Raw genomic sequence first — 23,509 nt, forward strand, 5'->3', positions numbered from 1 at the left:
CATGCCATTGCTTGTCTTGTTCGCACATGTGCCAGATTTTTTGAAGAGGATGTTACACTGTTTTGGAGTCCTGACGATTATAAAGTGCAATTTGTTTACTGCAATTTGCAAAATCAGACTAGTTTCTCTGAAATGCAGCATACTGCAGGATACTTGCAACAGTGCAAAAAGATTTCAGATTCTGGGAATAACTAATGCAAATCTTTGAAGTTCAGGAGTCAACATTTTTAAGGCAGGTACCAATCAATTAAATTGCCCTGTGATCCTGTGTGTTGTAGGTTATTAGAATAAACGTCACAATAAGGGCAAGCTCCTTTGGTACTTGGCTGAGGTGTTAGATGTTATACCTCACAAAAGGAAGTGTCTAACGAAAATGATGAACTTCACACTATTTATTAACTGAATGCAGAGACATGGGGAGGTCCTCCTAATGAAAGTGGCTGCATGAAGTGAGACTTTATGGAAGGAAAAGGAAAATGTAGAGGGAGAGAGGCATGCAAAGAGCAGCAAAATGCGATCTAATTTTTAACCCATTTTTAAAACAAAAATCAAGGCACATCATATCTGCCAAAATACTCACCTGTGCCAGCTGGCAGCCTATATTAAGCAGATTGAGATCATGCTGATATGACAACTCCACTATATGATACCAAACAAGCTAAAATATCCTTGTGTGCACTCAAAACCCTGAGCCTAGGTGGAAACACTTTGCCATTCAGGAGAAATAGGTCTTTTGCTCTTTTTCCACCAAAATAAAACTTTTCTTATGCCTCAACTCTGATGACATTAACACATGTCGCCACAACATAAGACATACAAGAGATGCTTCCATTTAAGCCACAGCACAAGACAACGAACAAACAAACTTGGATTTATTTTGTATCTTTCATTACTTCAACATGCCTCAAAGTGTTTCACAGCCAAGAAAGTGCCTTTGCAGTGTAGTCACTGTTTAAACATGGGGAAATGCGGCTGGCAATTTGAACGTAATAGGCCCCACAAACAGCAATGAACAGTAACTGAGAGTCATGTTACTTAAGGGATAAATATTGGCCAGGATACCAGGGAAAACAGCTCGAGTGGTGCCACGGAATCTTTTGCATATAGCCGAGTGCACAGGCAGGGCCTCAGTTTAATAACTCACCCAAAATACAGCACCTCAGACAATGCTGCACTCCCTCAATATTGCACTGAAGTGTCAACATGGATTGTCCTCAAGACTTCAGAATAGGGCCTGAGCCCTTGGCTATCTGATTCAGAAGCAAACATATAGCCTTGAGTCAAGGCTAACACCTCGTACTGTAAATCAGGAACGTCCACGCTGTGGTTTGTGAATCATGCGCAGTCCCCGAGGACTAGTGACCTGGCCCTCAAAGTTCAGGCAATTTATTCCTTAGGTATTCTTATATTCCTCATGTGCTGGTTTAGTCATATTTGAATTTTCTAAGCCTGAATATTTGAGAAAAGTTGGTATTAGCAGGATAGCCACATTAGTGAATAAGCCTAATCCAGAATGCAAAAATGTACCTTCTGTTTACCCAATATGCAGTGTGCTCTATTATAGGGACACTCATAACTGATCCATGTTCAAAGAGATTAGATGTAGGATGGCAGAGCAAAGACTGAGTACACCCAAGTGTTCAGCTGGATACTGCTGAAGCTTCACCACCTAAAAATGCACAGCCTACAACAATTGTGGATAGAAAATGTAACTTTTAAAACCATGGGTAAATATGTACCACGTCTGCACAATGACTTATTTCTATACCCAGCTACTTAAAAAAAAAAGTTTAGCAGCGAGGCCTAAATGAATCCATCTCTCACCCCGGCAACAGTCTGAGGCTGAATCAGACTGTTCACAATATCGGTGTCATTTTTGACCCCCAAGGTGAGCTTCCGAACACTTATCACCTTGCATCTTCCAACTCCACCCCTGCCTCAGCCGAAACCCTCATTCAGGCCTTTGTTACCTCTAAACTTGACAATTCCAATGCATCCCTGGCCAGCATCCCACATTGAAGTCATCCTGAAACTCTGCTGCCTATGTCCTTGCTCCCACAAAGTCTTGTTCACCCATCATTTCTGTGCTTGCGGACCCACACTGGTTCCTGTCAAACAATGTCTCGATTTTAAAATTCTCATCCTTGTTTTCTTTCAATCCCTCCACGGCCTCCCTATCTCTGTGATCTCTGCCACCCCACAGCCCTCCCAGATATCTGAGCTCACCTTACCTCTGGCTTGAGCATTCCTGAATTTAATTGCTCTACTATTGGTGGCTGTGCCATCAGCTGCCAAGGTCCCAAGCTCTGCAATTTCCCCACCCCCTTTAAACCTCTCCATCTCTCGTTCACCCTTTTAAGACAATCCCTAAAACCTAACTCTTTCATCAAACCTTTGGTTATCTGCCCTGATATCTCCTTACGTAGCCCAGTGTCAAATTTTGCTTTAAAACACTCGTCTGGAGTGCCTTGGGATGTTTCTTTACATTAAAGGTGTTATATAAATAAGTTGTTTTATCCTCTTCTTCCTGTGGAGAACTAACTAGCCTCTGCTTGGTTCTTCCTCCTCATAACACACCACAGATTGGGAAATAACTGTGCGTCAAATTATGACTAGGACACTGCATCCTACCAGAATTGTGCGCCTTTTAATTAGTGTACTATTACCATGCTGAAATGATAAATGTCGCATTTTATTAATGAAAACTACAGTATAATTCATACAAGTTGTCCTACAAAGATGTAAAATACATTTCTAGTTGGAAAAAAGTCAACATTGTATCAACTTACATGTACTACTGTACAAAATACACAACAACCAACATTTCAGTCCAAACCTCATGAAGGATAAAATCAAGGATGCAGCCACATCACTGTACAAACACATCACTCAGCTTCCAAAAAGAAGCTTATTACACACATTCCTACATGCTCCATCTTCTTAAAGAAGATGTTAGTAAAAGCTCAGTTATTAAATTATGCAAACCAATGGTATCGTGCTCATCTCTTATCCACAAGACACACCCGCGTGCGCACACACACTTAGGGTAATTATTTAAATAATCAATGTATAGGGATTCTCAATTCTTGGAACAAAACCTACTTAAATGCACATTAGTTTAATGTCAGTGGGCTCCCCAATTACTTACTATGTGAACCTTTGTGCTGGAGAAGTGGAAAAAAATCAGCCAGGAATCCCAGATATAAATCATTTGTTTAGTGGCCTCTGAAGGGAAGTGGGTTTGCATGGACTCAGCTGTGATGCTCCCATGGTTCATTATCCTTCCACCATTCACAGTAAAGGCTCATACAGGAAATTAAGAGCGCTTGGGCAGAGTGTTGGGAGGGAAGGAAGTCGAGGAGAAAACTGGTACTTGTCTGTCACTTCACCAGCGAAATGCACACTTTTTCCAGAAACCCAATCCTTCTGTGGGTAACTGAACGATAAATATTCTGGCTGAAAGTGCACTGGCTCAGAATTTTGGATGGGCCATTAATCCACCTCAATAGGTATTCTTCCTTTTTAAAAAAAAAGTTCATTGTCACGTGCAAAGTATTTCATACCTTTTATGACAAAACAATCAGAGTTCAGCTGCCTACCCAAGGTGGTGATAACAGCGCATAGTAGGGTCAGTCCATTTCCAGGGGACATCAATGGAAACCTTAGCTACCCTTCTTTTCTCCATTTCTAATGAAAGGTCGTCAGCCTGAAACATCCACTCAGTCTCTCTCTCCGCAGATGCCGCCTGATCTGCTGAGCATTTCAAGCATTTTGTAGTCAGAGTCATTGTGGCACTGGAGGCTGCCATATGGCCCATTGAGTTTGTGATGTCCCCCTCCCTGTAAAGCAATCCATTCAGTCCCACACCACCCCTGCAACCTCTTACATTTATTTTCCTCAAGCTCCCATCCAATTTCCTTTTGAAATCATTTTTTCTATTTTTATTTCAGATTTCTAGCAATTGCTTTTGTTGCACCTTATTGCCCTGTTTCTTTGGCTCTCTACACGTCCGTACCCTTTTACATACTGTTCTGAATCAGTTTGACTGCATTCATGGTGAAGTTGAGCACAGTAACAAATTGGAGCAGAAAACCGCAGTTGTAATTTAAAGCTACCTGGCTGCGACTTTCTGGTGGGAATAACTATGAATCTCTTAGTGGTGGCCTCACCAGAGAGTCCGTCCGGATAGTGGTTACACGACCCATGGTGGTTTGGTGTTCTCGCCATCCACAGCATCGGTCGTGCCTCCTCGTGGCACCCGCTGGTAACAACGTCACCATTACCCAATTTGGCACAGAGAAAGATAAGGTTTCGTTGGCCAAACGACCTTCGAAAGAACACCGTGTTGGCTGTGGTCCGTGCAGATCAGTGTTAACATATAAAAATGGTTGACCGGTGATCAGAGCAGCCCGGATGTGAAGCGACCCGGAGAAACAATGTCCCCACAGTTGCGAGCAGGCCACTGTGAAAATTGCAATTGCTACACAAGCGCTAGTTCCGAGCTCAACGGATTAGAGAGAAAAAGTCCACCACAACACAAACTGCCGAGGTGGAAACGAGGCCATACAGACACTTTTACCTGCCCTACTGGGAACCGGTGAAACAAGCCAGACTAGAAGAGAAAAAACCCCAAGTAGTGAATGACGAACTAAACGAGAAGGTCTCGGATCAAACCCTCTAAGTGAAAGGGATGACACAAAAGCCATTAAAACGCTGACCTTTTATAACAAGAAGTTCAAGGGAATGTTAACTTTGGACAATAATGGGGTTGAGAGGCACCAATATGAGACAGGTATTCTATCAACCTATATATCGAGCCTGTGGTGTTGTGACCCAGTGATGACGGAGCCGTACAGAGCGAAGTGGAAATCCAATACCCCCTTGATGGTCTGCTCTGCAATCAGTGCAATCTGCTACTCCCCGGGGTAGGTGAGTTTTGCAAACACATGGCCGTGAGACATCAGATTAAACGCGTACTTACGATTTGTTCCAAATGCTGAAAATCTGGCGAGTACCATTCAATTGCTTGTCATTATAGCACATGTAAAGGGGTAAGGCCACCTCTAACTGGTATGATCTATGCATGTGAACACTGAAACGCAATTCACATCGCAAACTGGGCTCAGCCAGCACGAGCGACATAGACACGCCGAAGTACGCAACGCGAAACGATTAGCAACTCACCTATCACAAGCAAAACCCGGCCGGAGAGACTGCAAATGGACAAAAGAGGAAACGGACCTCCTCAGAATTAATGAAGCAGTACGAAGGCCGCGCAGATGTCAACAAACAAATAGCAGTCCATCTAACATCTAAAACCAGCAAGCAGATTGCAACAAAGAAAAGATCACTCCTGAAAGCAGAGCAGAACATGGCGAGTGTACTATCATCACAAGGCAGCTAGACTTAGGTTGTTTGGGGGATGGAAGCTCCACAAGAGGGGGATGACGCACTGGTGGCGAGGGGGAACAGTCCCCAAAGAGAAATGAATGTGCGACCCCCAGCCAGTATCCCCAGGCAAAGGGATCTGGATGATCAGCTGAATACAGCTGAAGAACTAATGGCGGTACGGGACAACCCAGAGACGAGAGCCAGCGCCATCGGCCTCGTCGAAAGCATAACAGAAACTCTGTTAACTGAGGAAAAGGGAGAGAAAACTGGCAGCAGGCCCAGGAAGAAGAATCCCGTCCCGAAGACGGAAGCCAAAATACAAAATCCAAGAAAAAGTGGCCAGCTAAAAAAGCCAAGTTCAAGGCAACTCAGTTGGTATACAAAATAGACAGGGGAAAAATAGCACGGCAAATCATGGGTGCACCGTCCACCCTAGAATGTCCACTCAGCAAAGCTGAACTCAAAGAGAGCTTCACCAATAAGCTCTCTAAACCAAATAACAAAGCAAACCTCCAAAAGTTTGCAATGTACACTGGAAGGAGAGATTATGACTCTTTATAAAAAAAACCCATACAGAGGGAGGAGGTAGAGGCTGCAATCAAAGGCATGGATAAGAGTACGGCAGCAGGACCTGATGGAATGAAGGTGGAAGACATCATGGACATACACGCAGAGTACGAAGACAGGCTCCCATGTCTCTTCTCCCTCTCGCTCAAGTCAAGTTCCATCCCAAGGGTCTTGAAAAAGACTCGCACCGTTCTCATTTCGAAGTCAGATGATGTTGAAAAACTAAAAAGCATAGACAACTGGCGACCAATCACGATCGGCCCGATATTATTACGGCTCTTCACTAAAATCATCGCCAAGAGGTTAAGTGAAGCAGTACAGATCAACCCTAGGCAGAAAGGGTTTCTGGTGGCGACCCCTGGGTGTAATGAAAATATCACTGTTCAAAGTAACATCATGAAAGGGGCCAAATGCAACAGGACAGAGCTGGTCGTTGTCTTTGTGGATTTGGCTAAAGCATTCGATTCTATAGGACATAAAATGCTCATCAAGCCACTTCAAAGAGTGGGGCTGCCAAAAAGATTCATATCACTGATCACAGATCTGTATTTGGAAACTAGCACATTTATTGAAAGTGAAGACGGTCAAACTGAACCTATCAATATCACGGGAGTGGTCAAGCAAGATGACCCATTATCACCAATTCTGTTTAACATTGCTATGGACCCTCTGATCTGTTCCCTACAGGAGGCACAGTTGGGCGTCCACTTGTCCCTTCAGGGAAGGTAGATCAGTTGCTCAGCTCTGGCATTCGCTGACAACATTCCTTTACTCAGCGACTCCCATGCAGGCATGACCAAGAACTTAGCCATCGTACAGGACTTCTGCCAGAGTACGGGGTTGGAGATGAATGTCGGGAAGACCAAGGGCTTCCACTTCACCCACAAGAGGAAGACGTTCCTGTAAAACAGTATAGCAAACTGGCAGTTGAGAGGAGGTCTGATCTCATATATAACATCAGGAGAGACGGAGAAATATCTGGGAGCCAGAAACGACCCCTAGGCGGGAGTAACTGAGGAGCAATGGGGATCCAAAATCGATGGCTGGATAGAGTTTGAAGAAGGCAGCACTTCAACCTATCCAAAGGATTGAAATCCTTAAAACCCACATGATTCCAAGAATCTTTCACTGTATCCTCGCAGAGGTATCTCAAAACACATTGATAAAACTCGATCACTCCATTAGAAATGCAGCAAAAGAAATCCTCCACCTTCCATCGCACATTATGGATATAATACTTTACAGCAGCAACCGCAACGGAGGTCTAGCCACGCCGAGGCTTGAAGTACAAATCCCTTCGGCTATTATCCGGAAGTTAGAGGCATTGGAGAGCTTACCAGACGTGGTGATTCAGGCCTCGTTTGAGTACGGTGGTGTTAAGAACAGAGAAACAATCGACTCCTTGAGGAATCTTAAAGTGTTCAGCGAGATTGCGGAATCCCTCAAGCAGAAGTGTGGTGCGAGAGGGACGCATGAAGGAAATGGCTTAGAGGAAAACATCGATTTGGGATGGGTGGGTATTACCCAAACGTCCAAACCAAAATCAGTCAACAGATATGCGGCTTGGAGGGAGGTTGAATATTTAAAGTAAATATTTAAAGCAAAGGAGAGGGCATCAAGTACTATGGCAATGACTATACCTCAAATTCCTGGCTCAGAACTTGTTTTAGTCCCAAGCAATCCAGGCTCATTAAGTGTTTTATTACGGTGTGATCTCTACCCAACAAAATCCACCATAACCAGGGTGCCATGCAAACAAGTCTTGCAGACGATGTGAGGCCCCTTTCGAATCATTGGCTCACATCTCTGGTAACTATCTGTTCGTCAAGAACGCCCAGATCAAAAGACGTAATAAAACCCTGGATCACCTGCAACAGTTTATTTTGAAGTCCGCTGGGCATCCCACTTGGAACCGAGATTCTTCGGAAAAGACGGAATACTATGGAAGCCAGACCTGGTACTCTTCAAGGACCGAGTAGTTGCGGTTGTCGGTGTCTCAGTGCGTTTTGAAGACAACAATTCATTGGAGAAAGCTCAGGCAAAGAAAGAACGGAAATATCAACACCTGAAGGACGAAATAAGAGAGCTGACTGGGGGTACGTCTGTGAACTTCTTCGGATTCATCATGGGAGCAAGAAGAAAGTGGCTCGAATTGAACAAGAGCCTCATGTATTTCTGGATCTTCAGGAATCGCAAGTCCTTTGCCCAACTTATCTCAAGACTGACGATCTCTCTGACCTTGGAACTTTTGCAAATTTTTGGAGGCCAGTAATCAGAGAATCGTTCAACAGAGCTCACCTGGTTCGATATTGCAAGGCCCAAGATGAAGGATGGGACGTTGCTACAAGATGGGTATTGTAATTCCCCAGAGTGAGAAGTCCAACTCCTGATCCCCGGTGGGTGGGTAGGGTGGATAGTTTGTTTATATTAGTACAATGATTATGCTAGTCTATCATTATGGTTTTGGCAGTTACCGTTGTTCATTATTTTGGTGGTCAGTGCATGTTATTAATTATAAATATGTTAACTGAATTCGGCTTTTCCTATGTTAATGTAATTAATTAATAAAGACGGCATCACAGATCATATGATGTATTCAGGGTAGGTCTTTGGACTACTAACTATGTGATTGGCTACCTGGTCATTAGTACCTATGTGATGAATTTCCATGCTTAGTCGACATCGAGGATCATGGTCACTCCTGGAGTTAAAGCACAACGTGGACGAGCCATGTAAATACTTGGATTGGGCGCTACAATAAATTGTGCGTATTAAATAAGCCAGGAGGTAGAAAGTCAATATGCACACCTTTTCACTTTTAAAACAAAAACTACTAAAGAGTTGGATCACTTAGCACAGCAATTACAAGAAAATGCTCTCAAAATTAGAGTTGCGGTTTCTGGATTACTAGTCGGTGACATAGTGGCATTGTCACTGATCACCCTGCATTTGGAAACTAACACTGTGTCTTCGGATCATGTTTCCAAGGAGCAGCATGTCGATGAGAAATAAGAGAAGGCCAATGGACACCAGAAGTAACAGTGTGGGAACAGAAAGAGAAGCCATTGCAAGTGATTAGATAGATCAGAATGGAACCAGGTAGACCCGCCTAGCAGGACAAAGGTAGAGAGGTTTTTGAGCATGATGCCAAGTCAAAGGCTGCAGACAGATTGAAAAGGACGAAGAGGGAAAGTTTACCTTTGTCACCGTCACACTGGTACGGTGTTTCGGTACTGTGGCAGGGGCAGAAACCTGATTGGAGGGATTCAAACATGGGGTTCCGGGAAAGATGGTCATGGATTTGAGAGGTGACAGGTTTGTGGATTCCATGGATGTTGGCAAGGCATTGGTGATTGGGGCAGGAGAGCTGCCTTAAGAGAAAGAGTGGAGAGGGTGGCACTCTAACCAGCGAGCACATTGCCATACTGAGACCTGGAAAACAAGCCAGTTTAACTCCACCTGCCCAGCAGGAACTGGCAGGATTGGATCATCTGTCCGTTTTAACACCCCACTTAATTGTTTTTTTTTGCATTGGGACGAATAAAAAGTGGAATCCCATTGGATTGTAAAATGGGATCTGCTTCTACCAGTTTCCCCATTGGACGGATCATGTTAAAATTACCCTTATGCACATTATAAAGAACAGAGACTGCTGCAGGTTGGTTGTTTATGATATGCAATCATCAGCTCATGCTCGGGAGTTACCAGCAGGAGATTACTGCCTTCATACAGCACCGAAAGCAATACAGCAAGTGTACAAATCTGAAAGAAACTGAAAATACTCAGCCAGTCAGGCAGCATCTGTGGAAAGAGAAACAGACTTAACGTTTCAGTACAATGACCTTTCATCAGATCCAAATTAAAATGCTGGCAACTAATTTATATTTTTTGTTATTTTCTTTTGGACTAATTTTCTCATTCATTTTACTTTAATTTCTCACCAACCTGATTTCATGCAACACTTGCTCTTGTAAAAATTCACTCACCAAAGCCTCACCCATTTATTTCAATGACAGGGAGATTAAACGCAGCGCTCAGGTTACTGCATATTCTAGCTGCAAAAGCAATATGCATTTAAGTAGGCTTCAGTGGACAATGAGTGGTATCTTTTTTTCCTGAACCTCCTCATATTCTTCTCAATGCACTTATATTAACTTAACTGAGCTCTCTACCATGATGGAGGGAAGAAGCAACATTGTAGACTGGGTTAGCTATTACAGTTATATGGAAATACCATGCCAGCCCTAGCTGCATCACCATGTAACTAAATCTATTTTGAGCTGTAAAGGACTGATGAATTCAGTTCATCCAAAGGCAGGATGGCTGATATCATTAAATTCTTATTAATGAGAATTAAATGTAGGTAGCGTGCCTACTGCTCTCTAATCATCATCTTCATCGTCCTCAAAAGACAGCAAGCTGCTGTTTTTTACTTGCTTTGGTTTGTTCTCTGGATTTTTGGGTTCTATCCGCTCTTCTTTCTTCTTTTTGCTGGAAGTGGCAGTCAGACCTGCAAAGTTGTCATCTGAAGAACGCTTTGCTGGTTTTCTAAATACAATCTTTCCATCCTCGGGTTCTGGCTCCTCAGCTTAAAACACAAAATACAACAAAATTAAGAATAATTAAGAGAATACTTTCCTCAGGAGAAAAAAAAGGCTCTGTTTATTGCTCAGAACTTGCACACGAGTATTTTCGGTGACCTTTCTCCCTTTGCCTCGTTTCCGCACTGCTATTCAATTAAAAGCATCCGGCTTTCCTCGATGGTCAACCCACATAATACATTCTGAAAAAAACATATCAGAGAGCAGAAGACGGAGTGGGAGTGAATAAAGGAAAATAGCCTTGTCAATAGATTCAGAGGATTAAACACAAGGAGGAAACAAGAGTTTAATTGCCTGATCCTCATGACATCATCATGAGATTACAGGAATTTGATCCCAAAAATTACCACTCTCTACAACTTAAATGATGCTCTGCTGCATCCCACGTTGGCTTTTATTCATTCAGGGAATGTGCGCGTCATTGGCAAGACCAGCATTGCTTGCCCATCCCTCAATGCCCTTGAGCCACTGGTGAGCCTGCTTCTCGAACCACAGCAGTTTGTGTGTTTAGGTACACCCACAGTGCTGTTGGGGGGAGTTCCAGGATTCTGACCAAGAAACAATGAAGAAACAGTGATATATTTTCAAGTCATGGTGTGTGACTTCACCACAAACAATAAAATGTGCCAAGCGCATATTTACCCATTAAGCCACTGGAGGACACATTAGGGTAAATGCCTTTCAAAGCATTGTCAATAGTTGAATCTTGTCCAAGGCAGCTCATAACTACTCCTCATAGCTACTTTCTAAAACGTTAAAACTGGACATGATCTTTTAAAATGACTGCAGCTCTGTCTGGCAGTGACCCTCGAACAATAAGAGCCATTTGGCACTATCGTAGTACTTTGCACTTCGTTATCTCTGGAGAGATGCTAACGAACCCTGTGGGCTGCAAAAACCAAACTCTAAAGAAATTATACAAAGACCATCTATATTTCATAAGTTGTTATTTTAACAACCTGCTGTATAAACAGGGCACTGCACACAGCTACAAAAGGAAAAGCTGTTAATTGAACTTTCAACGGTCACATACTACACTTTTACATACATTTCTTTGAGCTTTCCGTGATCTTTTTGACTTTTGCCGCTTCATCAGCTGTCAAGTCCCCCTGACGGAGAACTACCACCTGTGGCTGCTCATCTTCTGGATCACTCTCTCCACTGTCGCTGTCAGCAGGTGCAAGCTGCTGCCTCTGAAAGGGCAAAAATAAAATTAATTCAATTTTCAAATTAACATTACAACATTTCTAGAGCAACCTTTCGCATCCCTTTTAAGTTTGTCAATCAGAAACGGTTAGGGTTTCACTCCACGACACCTCTAATCTTTGGTAAAAGCAAAATACTGCGGATGCTGGAAATCGGAAACAAAAACAAAAAATGGTAGAAAAACTCAGCAGGTCTGACAGCATCTGTGGAGGGAAAGACAGAGTTAGCATTTCGAGTCCGTATGGCTCTTCTTCAGAGCTTAGCAGACCTGCTGAGTTTTTCCAGCATTTTGTGTTTTGGTTCTAATCTTTGGTGGTCAGCAATGGCTGGCCTCAAAGAAAGCTGCCCACAAAAATCTAGCGTTCTCTGTGGCACAGATATCCCCATCTCAAATAACAGTTTAAATCTGGTGCCAAGCCAAGGGAACTACCTAGCATCTAGCACCAGTCAGGTCATCAAGCAGGGTAAGCAGCTGTTAGGAACAGGAGGGGGTTTAATTTAAACAGCCCTGATTTCTCCTCTTGCCACCCGTCTGTAAACAGAAAGGTGTTTTGATTTTGATTTCCCCCTTTATAAGCGGCGGCGTATTTCCCAACCGCTCAGTTTTGGTCTGATCCAATGTCTATTCGTAACCCCACAGCAAACTCGAGATAGGATGAACTCAGAGGGCTAGTTTACTCACATACACACAAAAAGTGGAAGGAAGGTGCCACTTTGTAACCTGTGCATTTATACAGTAAATGAGGAATAGAAAAATGAAGATTTACAGGGCAAAGACCGCAGAGTAAAGATTAGCGTTTCATGAGAGTCCAGAATCAAAAGTCCAACGGTGAATTCCTTCAGAGGCTGGCAGGCTGAACTGGTGCTGGGTAATTCGCCTTTTCAGTACAGTTGACTTCCACGATGAGACAGGCACAGAGATGAATTAGTTTTGTAGGTGATGGTATAGAAGCTCAGAAGTTCCAGTGGAAACAATGTAGATGGGGGCCAGGCATTCAAACCTGGGGAGATACATTGTTTTGTGCTGCAGCTTGATAGATGAAAGATGGCAGACTGATTTGCAGTAGTCAGACAGTATAACTGGTTCTTCCAGCTAGGGGGTCATCACATGACCCCTATCACTCCACTTTGGTTTTGACAAAGGGTGTATACTCCTTTGGGTTCCTGAGATTGTTAATGCTCTAACCATTAAGAACTTGAAAGAAAGGTGGCAGGCCTCTTTGTCCTAGCAGACTAGTAGACTCCAGGCCAGGCCTGGCTTATGAAATGTAGATGGTCTTTATATAATTTCCTTTCAGTTCATTTTTGCAGCCCACAGGGGTCATTAGCGTCTCTTCAGAGATGACAAGGTGCAAGGTGCTGCGATCGTGCCAAATCGCTCTTATTGTTCAAGAGTCACTGCCAGACATAGCTTCAATCATTTTAAAAGATCATTGTCCAGTTTTAAAATTTTAGAAAGTAGTAAAAACTACTGAGGCTCACAGATTGGATTTAGGCAGAAGATAAAATATAAGTAAACTTAAAAAAAGTTAAAATGTGGACTTTATCATAATGGAGAAATGTGACTTCCAACATATATAAAATTATTTCTGGACCAGAGGGGCTGTTTAGCAGCAATTATGAACTTATTAGAGCGTTAAAAAATCCTGTTGCAACTTATTGAAAGGGGTATAACTTTTCCTGAGGATTTTTACAGTGAGATTAAGAGCCAAAGAGTGGAAATTCTCATTAGTTCAGTGGTTTCCAATTGGTTATGGCTGTTGGGGCCTCAGCAGCCCACCTTATCAAGAAGCAAAGAATCACTGACAACAACTTCTGGATTTCCATGTTTAACTGTACATGAGAATTCCAGGAGCTGAGGTCAGTTTCAGAAGCGTAATGACTGCCATCACTGATGGTTTCACTGCAATTACCAATGCAAAATCTAGGCTCTTCCGTCAGTGGCTCAATTTTTGGTCAAAGTTAACTTTTTGGTATCTCGGAACTGGGAAGAAATTTCTGGTTCCAACAGGTTTATGAAGTAAATATTACAAGATTTGAAAAAATAAACAAATCTACCATGTAAAGCTAAGCAACCTACTTATCATACAGATGTAAAGGTTACCCATTTTTCAGGCTGGAAATTGTTGTGGAAGATGATAAGCAGCAACCACTTGATGCAGAGTTGCATACAAACTGATCTGAAGCACTTGGCAGAGCACAACCCTTATTGCATTTTGTTTTTAGTTGTCCCTGCAATGGTATTGATGCTACAATCAAAAGCAGCTTTGGCTCAGACTTTTAGCTACCCCTCTGAAGGAGCAACAATTTATAGTTTTATATTGATACTTTAATCATAGTAAACTGCCCCAAAGTGCATCATCTTTCTTCTTCAGCTCTCTGTCCAACCCACAGCGCCGCCATATAGGTCAAGGAGGCAGGTCCCAAATCCACCCCAGCTGGATCAAGCCCCATGCTGCTGGCAGCAATCTGATCCACACCGGAAGTCCAACTGCTTTTACATGCACATTATGGTCTGGAGTTATGAACAGTGATGATAGAGGCTCCAGTTTTCTTTCCATCACATGGCTGACCTGGAATCTCTCCTGCTCTTATTGTCTTCCAATGGTGTGTGTTGGGAGGATTTGCATGTTGATACTCAACCTGTTTGGCTGCGTCAGGAACACACCTTCATTGGTATCAGGTCCTGGTGTGGGATTTGAGCCCAGAGCCTCTGGCTCAGATGGAAGGGACGCCACCCACTGCACCACAATATCTTCACAGGAAAAATTAACAAAATTTGAGCCATATAAAATAGATATGATCAAAAGCTTGGCCAAAGAGATAGGTCCTAACCTGTGTCTTAAAGGAGGAGAGGGGGCTAGATAGGTAGAGGCGCCTGGGAATGGAGTTCCAAAGGTTAAAGCCCATCATAAATGGGTAAATGGAGATGAGATACAGATCAGTCATGATCGCATTGAATGATGGAACAGCCTAAGGGACTTCTGTTCCTATGCACAGGATACTAAGTTTCCAGACAAATATTCAGCCTTCGGCAGATTACAAATATAAACACGGGGAAAAGAGAGAAATGAGGAAGCCACATCGGCAAACAAAAATGAGAGATTTTTTACATCTATCCAGCAACACTTGCTGGGTCTACAATGGCCTGCTGCATTGGCATCAGTATTAGGAACTGAGAGGAATCAGACTTTATGATTGAACAATTTTAAGAAAAATAAAAACAAAGTACTGCACATGCTGAAAATCTGAAATAAAAAGATAGGACTCTTGCAACAACAGCGATGTCAATAGTAACTTCCAGTCCCAAGCCCAAATGGTATGCCATCAACAGTGACTGGAATATCACTGTTGGTGCAGGTCAGCTGCACTGCCAATATTAAGTGGGAACAGAAAGTCAGGAAGCATCTCTGGAAGGTTAGATGAAGCCCTTGGGGCTGGGATCCAAGCAGGTTGCTGGCCTCTTGTTTGTGCCTGGATAATCCTGAAGTGATGCCCACTGGCACGTTTCAGGCCTTGTGTGAATGGTGGGCACCACAGGGCATAGTGAACAATGTGTGTAATACTATTAATTTTAAAAAAATTTTTAAAAACCAATTTAACTCAAGTTGTGTCCTTCTAAAAAAGGAGCACTTTCACTTATTGGGTTATTAAGAAAAGGCATCTCTGGAGAGGGTAGGGTCAATTGTTCAGGTCAGTAAACCTTCCTTCTAAACTCAACTATTAACCTCACCTTTATCTCTTTGCCGACAGGAACTGACCTGCTGAAGTGCTCGCAGAATATATAAATTTTTAAAGTTTCATGATCAATGGATTCTGACTGGTCACAACAGTGGCTCTTAAACTGCATCCTTGAAATTTGAAACTGCCTACCGAGCAAGGTGGGCTGAGGGGTGGCTGTGGGTGAGCTTTGGAGGCAGGAGAGGAGTGCAACCATGCAGCGCAGAGTGGGCTAGTAGCCTCATCAGGGAGCGCGTACATCAGGACACAGAGTGGCACAAATACCTACTTCCTTAAAAAAAAACATCATTAAAACTCTTTACATGCATCACTTCCATATTATGGAGTATAATTTAGATGCGGGGAGACTGATTACTAATCCAGTTGAAAAGGGATTCTTCCACCAAAATATATCTTTCCTTAAGCAAGGAGACCAAAACTGTACACAGTACTCTAGATTTGGTCTCACCAATGTGCTGTACAGTTGCAGCAAGACTTCCAAAATAGATGGACAGCCACTGGGTTACAGGTACCAACCAAAGAACAGTACAGTACAGTAGGTGGCCATTCGGCCCACTGTGCCTGTGTTGGCTCTTTGGCAGTTAATCCCCGTGCTCTTTTCCCATTACCATCTAATTGTTTTCCTTATTTGCTTCAACACAGGAGTTATGAAGGGCATCAAACCCCCCCCGGTCAGTGAGATTGGGCCTGGCTCACTCAAGGTGCTGGACTGACCTTCGTTTCCACCGTCGGCCCGGCCTTGTAGCCCACAGCTTCCTTAAACTTCCTGAGGAAGGCGGGCTCGGCCGGCTTCACGTACGACACATTGCTCCGTTTACTCATGGCTCTTGTTCATATATTTTTAACAACGTACGCTTCCATCGAGAGGGCCCTCACAGGTCAGGTTCGCTCCCGCTCCAAGCCATTGGAAGGAAACGAAATGAAATGAAAGCGGGGGGAGGGGCACAGAGAAACCAGCGCGACACCGCCTGTGTCACGTGACACGGAGCCAGCCGTCAGGTTCGGTCACGTGCTCCGCGCATGGCCCTCCCCCGCCGCGGTATCACGGGCGATTCTTCCCACGACGCTTCCTTATCGACCCCGCCCCTCGACGTACGACGTACGACGTGACTCGCGGACCACACGTCAGATACAATCACGTACTTCGCTCATGGCCCGCTCCGCCTGGCACGACGTGACTCTGGCGAAACGTCAGAAAATGTCATATGCTTCGCGCCTGCCACACCCCCACCCACCGGGTCCCCATCCGCAACCACGTGACCCCTCTGGCTGGCGCCTAAATTTAAACCAAACCGGAGGCCGCCATTTTAGAGCAATGTTTACAGCGAGAAAGTGAAAAATCTCAAGTGTTTTTATTCGTTTAAAAAAAAAATCAAAAAGCGTCCCGTTTTTATTCGTTTGGGTTTTTAAACATAAAAAGACGGGACAAATGTCTCCAGCTGGTAAAGGTTAGTGTTTGATCTGCCTTCCTCTCCCTTTGTTTGCAGCAGCTTCTCCCTCTCCCGTCCCCGGTTGTTGTTGCCGTGACAGGAATTCATCTATAAACTTGGCCCCAGAAAAGCGCTGAAACCCTGGGAAAATTCACCCTCCGCCCACCACGCAAAAATAATGTCAACCTAAAACAGCTTGCATTTGTGTAGCGCCTTTATCGCCGTATCGCAGAATTGTTACGGTGCAGAAGGAGGCCGTTTGGCCCATCGTGTTTGCACTGGCTCTCTGAGCATTTTAACTTAGTGACAATCCCCTGCCCTTTTTCTCGTAACGCGGCACATTGATTCTATTTAGATACTAATCCAATGCCCACTTGAATGCCTCAATTGAGTCTGCCTCCCCCACACTTCTAGGCTGTATATTCCAAACCCTAACTACTGGCTGAGTGAAAAAGTTTATTCTCAACTTGCATTTGCTTATTTTGCAAAACACTTTAAAACTGTGCCTTCTGGTTGTCGATCCGTTTACAAGCGGGAACAGTTTCTCCCTATCTACTCTGTCTAGATGCCTCGTGATTTTGAAAACTTCTGTCAAATCTCCTCTCAGCCTTCTCCTCTCCAAGGAAAACAACCCTAACTTCTATAATCTTTCCTCATAACTGAAGCTTCTCATCCTTGGAACCATTCTCATAAACCTCTTCTGCACTCTCTCCAATGCGTTCACAGCCTTCCTGTAGTGTGATGTCCAGAACTGCACAAAATACTCCAGCTGAGGCCTAACCAGTGTCTTAAATAAGTTCATTATAGCCTCCTAGGCCGTTCACAGGAGCGTTGCCAAAACAAAATTCACCAGCCAGTCATAAAACACGATATAATTGAAAAATCAGCCCTTAATCAAGTCCTGTGATTAAGGTCAGCGCTTCAAATTGACTTTGGTAGTCAGTTTGTTGGTGTTTTGTGATTACTTTCCACAGTTATTCTGTGCACTATTTCTGGGATTCCGGTGGTAATGGACAGCTTCTATAATAAAGATCAGATCCAGATTTGTTCAACATTGAGTAAGAGCCTGCACTTGAAAATAAAGCTAAATGATCACTGCTTTCGGATTGGTTTATATTGCTCCTGCACTTGATGTTTGGCTCTCCATATCTCCTTTAAACTCTAATGTCCAGCAATGTGTTTGACTGGTTGACCTGATCTGGCATAGCCCATAATTTACTGTGGCAGACCATCTAATGGCATTTGCCATCAGTTAGACTTGTCCTTGGCACATTTAACTTTAAATTTTTACATGGCATGTTGCTGAATGTACAAGCTAATGACCAACACAGTGTGGGCGTGATCTGGGACATGAGTGAACAGGGCAAATAACTCTATCTCCTTACTAATCAGATTGAATGATCGTGCATAAACACAAGAACTGAGAGGGGGGAGAAATTTGAGGAAATTCAATGTCAAATCAGGTACAGAAAGGGAAATAGAGAAAGATTGGATTTAGAGTGGGAGAAAAAAGACAAGACTTTTAATGTAAAAATTTTACATTTTTAAAATGTCCAACAAATCAAGTCTCAAGGAATGAGACTGCACAATTGTATTGGTTCATTTTCAGTACCAGGGAAGTTGACCAGCAGCAATGAACACATCGCATTGATAAAAAGGCACTTAAAAAGTTTTTTTCAAATGTATTCTTTCATGGATGTGGGTGCCACTGGCAAGGCCAGCATTTGTTCCCCATCCCTAATTTCCCTTGAACTCAGAGGCTTGCTAGGCCATTTCAGAGGACAACTAAGAGTTAGTCACATTACTATGGATCTGGAGCCTCATGTCGGCGAGGCTGGGTAAGGACAGTAGATTTCCTTCCCTAAAGGACATTAGTGAAATGGGCAAGTCATAACTTTCTGCGGCATGTTTAGACTGTACGTAGCAGGCAAATGCAGCAACTTCACACAAATCAGTGCATTTGAATGGCGAGGCAAACAGTGAGATGATGTTTTTACAAAGCTAACTGCAGAGGGGTGCATCTCGGATAGCAGCAGCTTGATTCCCATATTTAACCACGCAGGCTTTGCACTTAAACGATGGAGAGAGGCATTAGCTTTGCCTTTATTTGTGGCAATTTATGGGCCATTGTGTCTGAACAAATATCAAACTGTTGTGGCTTAGCCCACTTGATAAACACAAGCCCCAGGGACATTTGTACATAGTGTTGAAGTACTACCACTACTTTTGGTGTGATGGCGAATGCTTATAATGGGATATCTAGTTTGTCCATTTGATGCTCTCTTGAAACGTTGAATGGAGAAATGAGGTGTCACCCACAACGGATCTCAGTGGGCAGGTTGATATGATGTGTTCTGTGGTTTGGGACTCGTGACCAAAATCATGCTTTGGGCCATGCCCCATCTTCTTATGGTGCAGCAACACGTCAAGCTGCCTTCAGCAGCGCCTTCCAAATCTGCAACCTCTGCCACCTAGAAAGACAAGGGCAGAAGATGCATGGGAATGCCACCACCTGCAAGTTCCCCTGCAAGCCACTCACCACCCTGACTTGGAAATATATCGCCGTTCCTTCAGTGTCGCTGGATCAAAATCCTGGATTGCTAACAGCAGTGTGGGTGTCCCTATACCACATAGACTGCAGTGGTTCAAGAAGGCAACTCATCACCACCACCTCAAGGGCAATTGGGATGCTCAGCAAATGCTGGCCTTGCTAGCGACACTCATCCCGTGAAAAAATAAATACAAAAATAATGGGAAATTATTCATGCCTTGTATGGATTCAGTTGATGCAAGTCAAAACCAGGAACCTCTGTTGTTAGCTCTGTGATGTTGCTGGTATTTCTTTATGCTGCATGAATCCCACTATTCCGTCCATTTGGTTAGTAGGTTGATACCAGTTGCATGAATGTGAGCTGCTGTTTCCCAGAACGGCTGGAGTAGTTTTTAAATGCTTTCCTGATGGTTTTGAGTTATCGTAAATGAGAAGGTTGGTGTTGCTCATGACTTTTTCCATCTTGGAGCACAATGGCCTCATGGTGAGAGGCAGGCAGGAAGATGTGAGAGAGCACCAGGAACATTATGTTGGAGAGTGGACTTAAGTGTCCCTGACGCTGTCTGGAAGATAACTGTATGTGCATGATCAAAATCCACCTGGCTTAAATATTGCAACGAAATGTTGCATTAAAAGCTATATCAGTAAGACAATTTGATGAAATAAATATGCAGAAGTCCTGTGTGTTTGAAATAATCCAATCTTGCTCCTATGTTTCCAATGCATAAAAGGGACTGACTTTTATCCTTTTCCCTGCATATTAAGTTGGTGCATGGACTCGAGCAATGGGATTAGTTACAGCATTCAAAAGGAATATTCTGTACAAATTTCAGTGCATTATTTTGCATTTTATACCCATACTAAAATGCCATTCCTAAACTCGTCTCTTTAATCGGTCTAAATCTCTTTTGAATGCTATCTTTTATACAATAATCATGTGACAATACAGAAGTATCTTCGCCTATATTTTTAAATGGTGGCAGCATGAGATCCTAAATGCATGCTAACCAAATTTTCCACCTCCAGTCCCTGCTTTTAATCAGTCATTTCTGTTTTCTGCATCTTGGACAATCCTAGGGTTAAAACAGAGTTGAAATTTTAGTGAGACTGTACTTTACCTGCTGGATGCCCCTTCACTTGAAGGAATTAAAGGCCAATGAAATTATGCTGTTGCAAAATAAGTTTGATTTTAAAATGCTACACGTTGAAACAAAAGTCTGAGCATTGTATTGTTTGTGTAAGTCTGCACAAGGTTTACTTGTGCTCTCGAAGAGTTTGGAACATTTGCAACTTTTGATAATTATAATTGATGGCTACTGATATGCAAAGGTGCACTTTGGAAATCATTCACATCTACCAGGAAAAGTGAAACTGCTGAATAGATATGTTGAGATTTTATTTGGAAAACAAAGTTGAATGGTGATCACAAATTTCAATAATTTATTTCATACGCCATGATAATTCCAATTAATTTTGTTAATACTACCTAAGACTGTAAAAGATGCAGATTGCACACTGGCTAATGTCCTTTATAATTGAGGAAGCCTGATAGTTTGCAGAGGAATAATATGAAACATCAATGGCAGACCTATTTGTAATACCTCTCCCTGGCTTCTCTCACACTTTCCTATCTGTGAAACACCTTGGGATAAGCTTTGGGCTAAAGATTCTAGACAAGTGTAAGCTTTTGTTGTTTCGTTATTCCCTCTTTCCAAGTACCTCCCAACTCTTTACCCATAACAAATATCCAGCTCTGTTGCCTGTAGTTTCTTGGGTCATCCCTCTGCCTCCCCTAAAAACAAATGGAAAAGGGAAGTATCCACTTTTAGAAAACCCAATTTTGAAGGGCCAGTCAAAGAAAATGGACTGGGCAGCACTGCTACAGGGAAAAGCAGGAAGTAAAGGGTAGATGTGGGCAAAAAATTGAGAAAATGAAAATTAGAAATGATGTGTTGGGTTGAGGGAAAAGCTTGTTCCTGAAGTATTAGAGAGAGCTAAAAAAAATTTTGAATGGTCTCAAACAATATTGGATTAATATGTGGAACTATTGGACAAGCAATCCACAGGAACTCAGGATGCTGGTGGACTGATATAAAAGACAGCTTAGAAATGGTCCCGCTTGTCCATTTCAGGAAATTCCTTGTAGTTGGAGTGTGGGACTGCATGCTGTTTCAGATTGATTGGAGCCTGTCTGGGCCAATTGGATGTTACTTTCTCCTATTGGTTGTACAGGAGGGTAGACTGAATGGGTTGAATGGCCTGCTTTCTGCTGGACTATTCTAAGCTGAATGGATGCTGAGAGTAATAGAATATGTTTGTTTAGTATTTTCTCCAAGAGAAATTGCCATTTTCCTTTGAAAACGCTTCTTGGACATGCTTAACGGTTTTATGTGAAGTTTATTTAATTTGTTAGTTGCAGCAATTTTTAAAAAAAACATCCCTGTGAATGGATTAACTACCTTTTTAATTTGGGTAATCCTGTCGCTGCACTTGTGGAATTTTCAATATTTTGAAACCAGATAGATAGGTAGTTGGAGTGAATGCAGGATAATTACAGTTGAGGGTAGCAATGTGTCTCATCTAGTTCATTAATTCAGAAAGACCTTGTATTATACCTTCTGCTGGTTCTAATTGTTTCCTAAATGATTGCAGGGTTTTTACATTCCACATGCTGATCATCTTTGTGTGAAATACTTCCTGATGTACTAGTTTTAAAAAATTATTTTACAGACCCACATGCAGAAAATTGGCTGGTTGATTTCCTGCTAGTAATTTTTTCTGGGTGTTGATCTGTTTTGAGATTAATATAGAGGGAGCTCTGTGGCTCCTTGTTCTATTCTTCTGGTGTAACTTACCCTGCTTTTCCCTCTCGCGGTGCTGCCCAGTCCAGTTTCTTTAACTGACCCTTCAAAATCTGCTTTTCTAAAATTGGATACTTCCCTTTTCCATTTGTCTTTAAAAGGAGATGTAATGATTCTAATTTTACCCACTTAATGCTTTAACTGTCTTGATTGCCTCTATAAGCTCACCCCTTGGATTCTTTGTTTCCGTGCTAAATGCCCAAATTAGTCCATCTTTTCCCAATAACCTGACATTTTACAGTCGAGGTCAACCTTGAAATTCTGTATCATCTGATTCCAGTGTCTGAATGTCACTTGTTTACCTTGATGAACAGAGCTGGACAGTGCTCAAGATGGATTTTACAGCAGTTACTGTTTTAATCTATTATTACAAATAATATAATGAATTAACAACTTACTAAAAGTCATAGTATTTTAAATTTCTAAATTCTAGTTCTACACTTCCTCCCATTGAAACTAAAGCAGCCCTTTTGAACTTCAGCTACAATCCTTTTATGAAGTCTTTTTTTTGAAAGCTCATTTTGGATATTTTTTGAAGGAAATATTTGTTGGGTGGGAAATGGTTCACAACTTGACACCAAATTTCTTGTCTCCGCAGTTACCCATCAGTAGATCAGGAGTGGAGGGAGAAGAGTGAAATACTTTAATATAAAACCCCAACCCCCCCCCCAGTAAAGCCTGAGAAGACATTATTTTCATTAGAAAGCTTCACCAAGTGAGGGCAGAAAACTTAAAAAAAAAAGACAGACCAGTAAAGTGGAACTCAGTAGTTGGCGTTGTCTGGGCCAGCCCTATATAAAATTTTGCTAAACTCCTGGTGATGAAGTGGGACAAAATACTGTGGTTTGTTTTGTAATAATCTTCACAAAGTTACAGCCAACTTATGTGTTTCTTCAGGGGATGCCGTTGATCTGCCTTCCGTCCAGTCACCAAGGTAAGAAATTATTTTTGAATTAAACAACGCAGTGTCATGGGGAGAAACCACAGTGGCTTGCATATCATACACCTGTTCATTTAATCTTTTAAATTGAGTTGCTGTTGTCAGTGTTGCATTGTCAGTAGGATCTAAATGAAGAGAAATTTTCATACAATGTCCACTATAACTGGGGAAGAAGACAATTGCTCTATAGTGGTTGTATTTCCCTTACTTGGCACCCTAGG

At 42.6% G+C, this 23,509-nt stretch overlaps 2 protein-coding genes across 3 annotated transcripts in view; one reads left to right on the forward strand and one right to left on the reverse strand.

Annotated features, from left to right (window-relative positions):
• Positions 1-9,414: 9,414 nt before the first annotated feature.
• On the reverse strand, positions 9,415-16,490 carry kiaa1143 (KIAA1143 ortholog). The gene is made up of 3 exons (XM_078539602.1): positions 16,221-16,490; positions 11,608-11,752; positions 9,415-10,546 (listed from the first exon to the last, which is right to left on the reverse strand). The coding sequence occupies exons 1-3, from the start codon at positions 16,326-16,328 to the stop codon at positions 10,341-10,343; spliced, it is 459 nt and encodes a 152-aa protein (XP_078395728.1). The 5' UTR covers positions 16,329-16,490; the 3' UTR covers positions 9,415-10,340.
• Positions 16,491-16,812: 322 nt separating this feature from the next.
• The window catches only part of kif15 (kinesin family member 15), a 76,810-nt gene continuing 70,113 nt past the window's right edge, over positions 16,813-23,509 (forward strand). For both annotated transcript variants that reach the window (XM_078539604.1, XM_078539603.1), the window contains exons 1-2: positions 16,813-16,954; positions 23,246-23,282. In XM_078539604.1, the coding sequence (XP_078395730.1) occupies positions 16,936-16,954; positions 23,246-23,282 (56 nt within the window). In that variant the 5' untranslated portion in view covers positions 16,813-16,935. The remainder of the gene's footprint in view (positions 16,955-23,245; positions 23,283-23,509) is intronic.

This window comes from Cetorhinus maximus, chromosome 3 (assembly GCF_964194155.1).
Source record: "Cetorhinus maximus chromosome 3, sCetMax3.hap1.1, whole genome shotgun sequence".
Taxonomy (NCBI): Eukaryota; Metazoa; Chordata; class Chondrichthyes; order Lamniformes; family Cetorhinidae; genus Cetorhinus; species Cetorhinus maximus.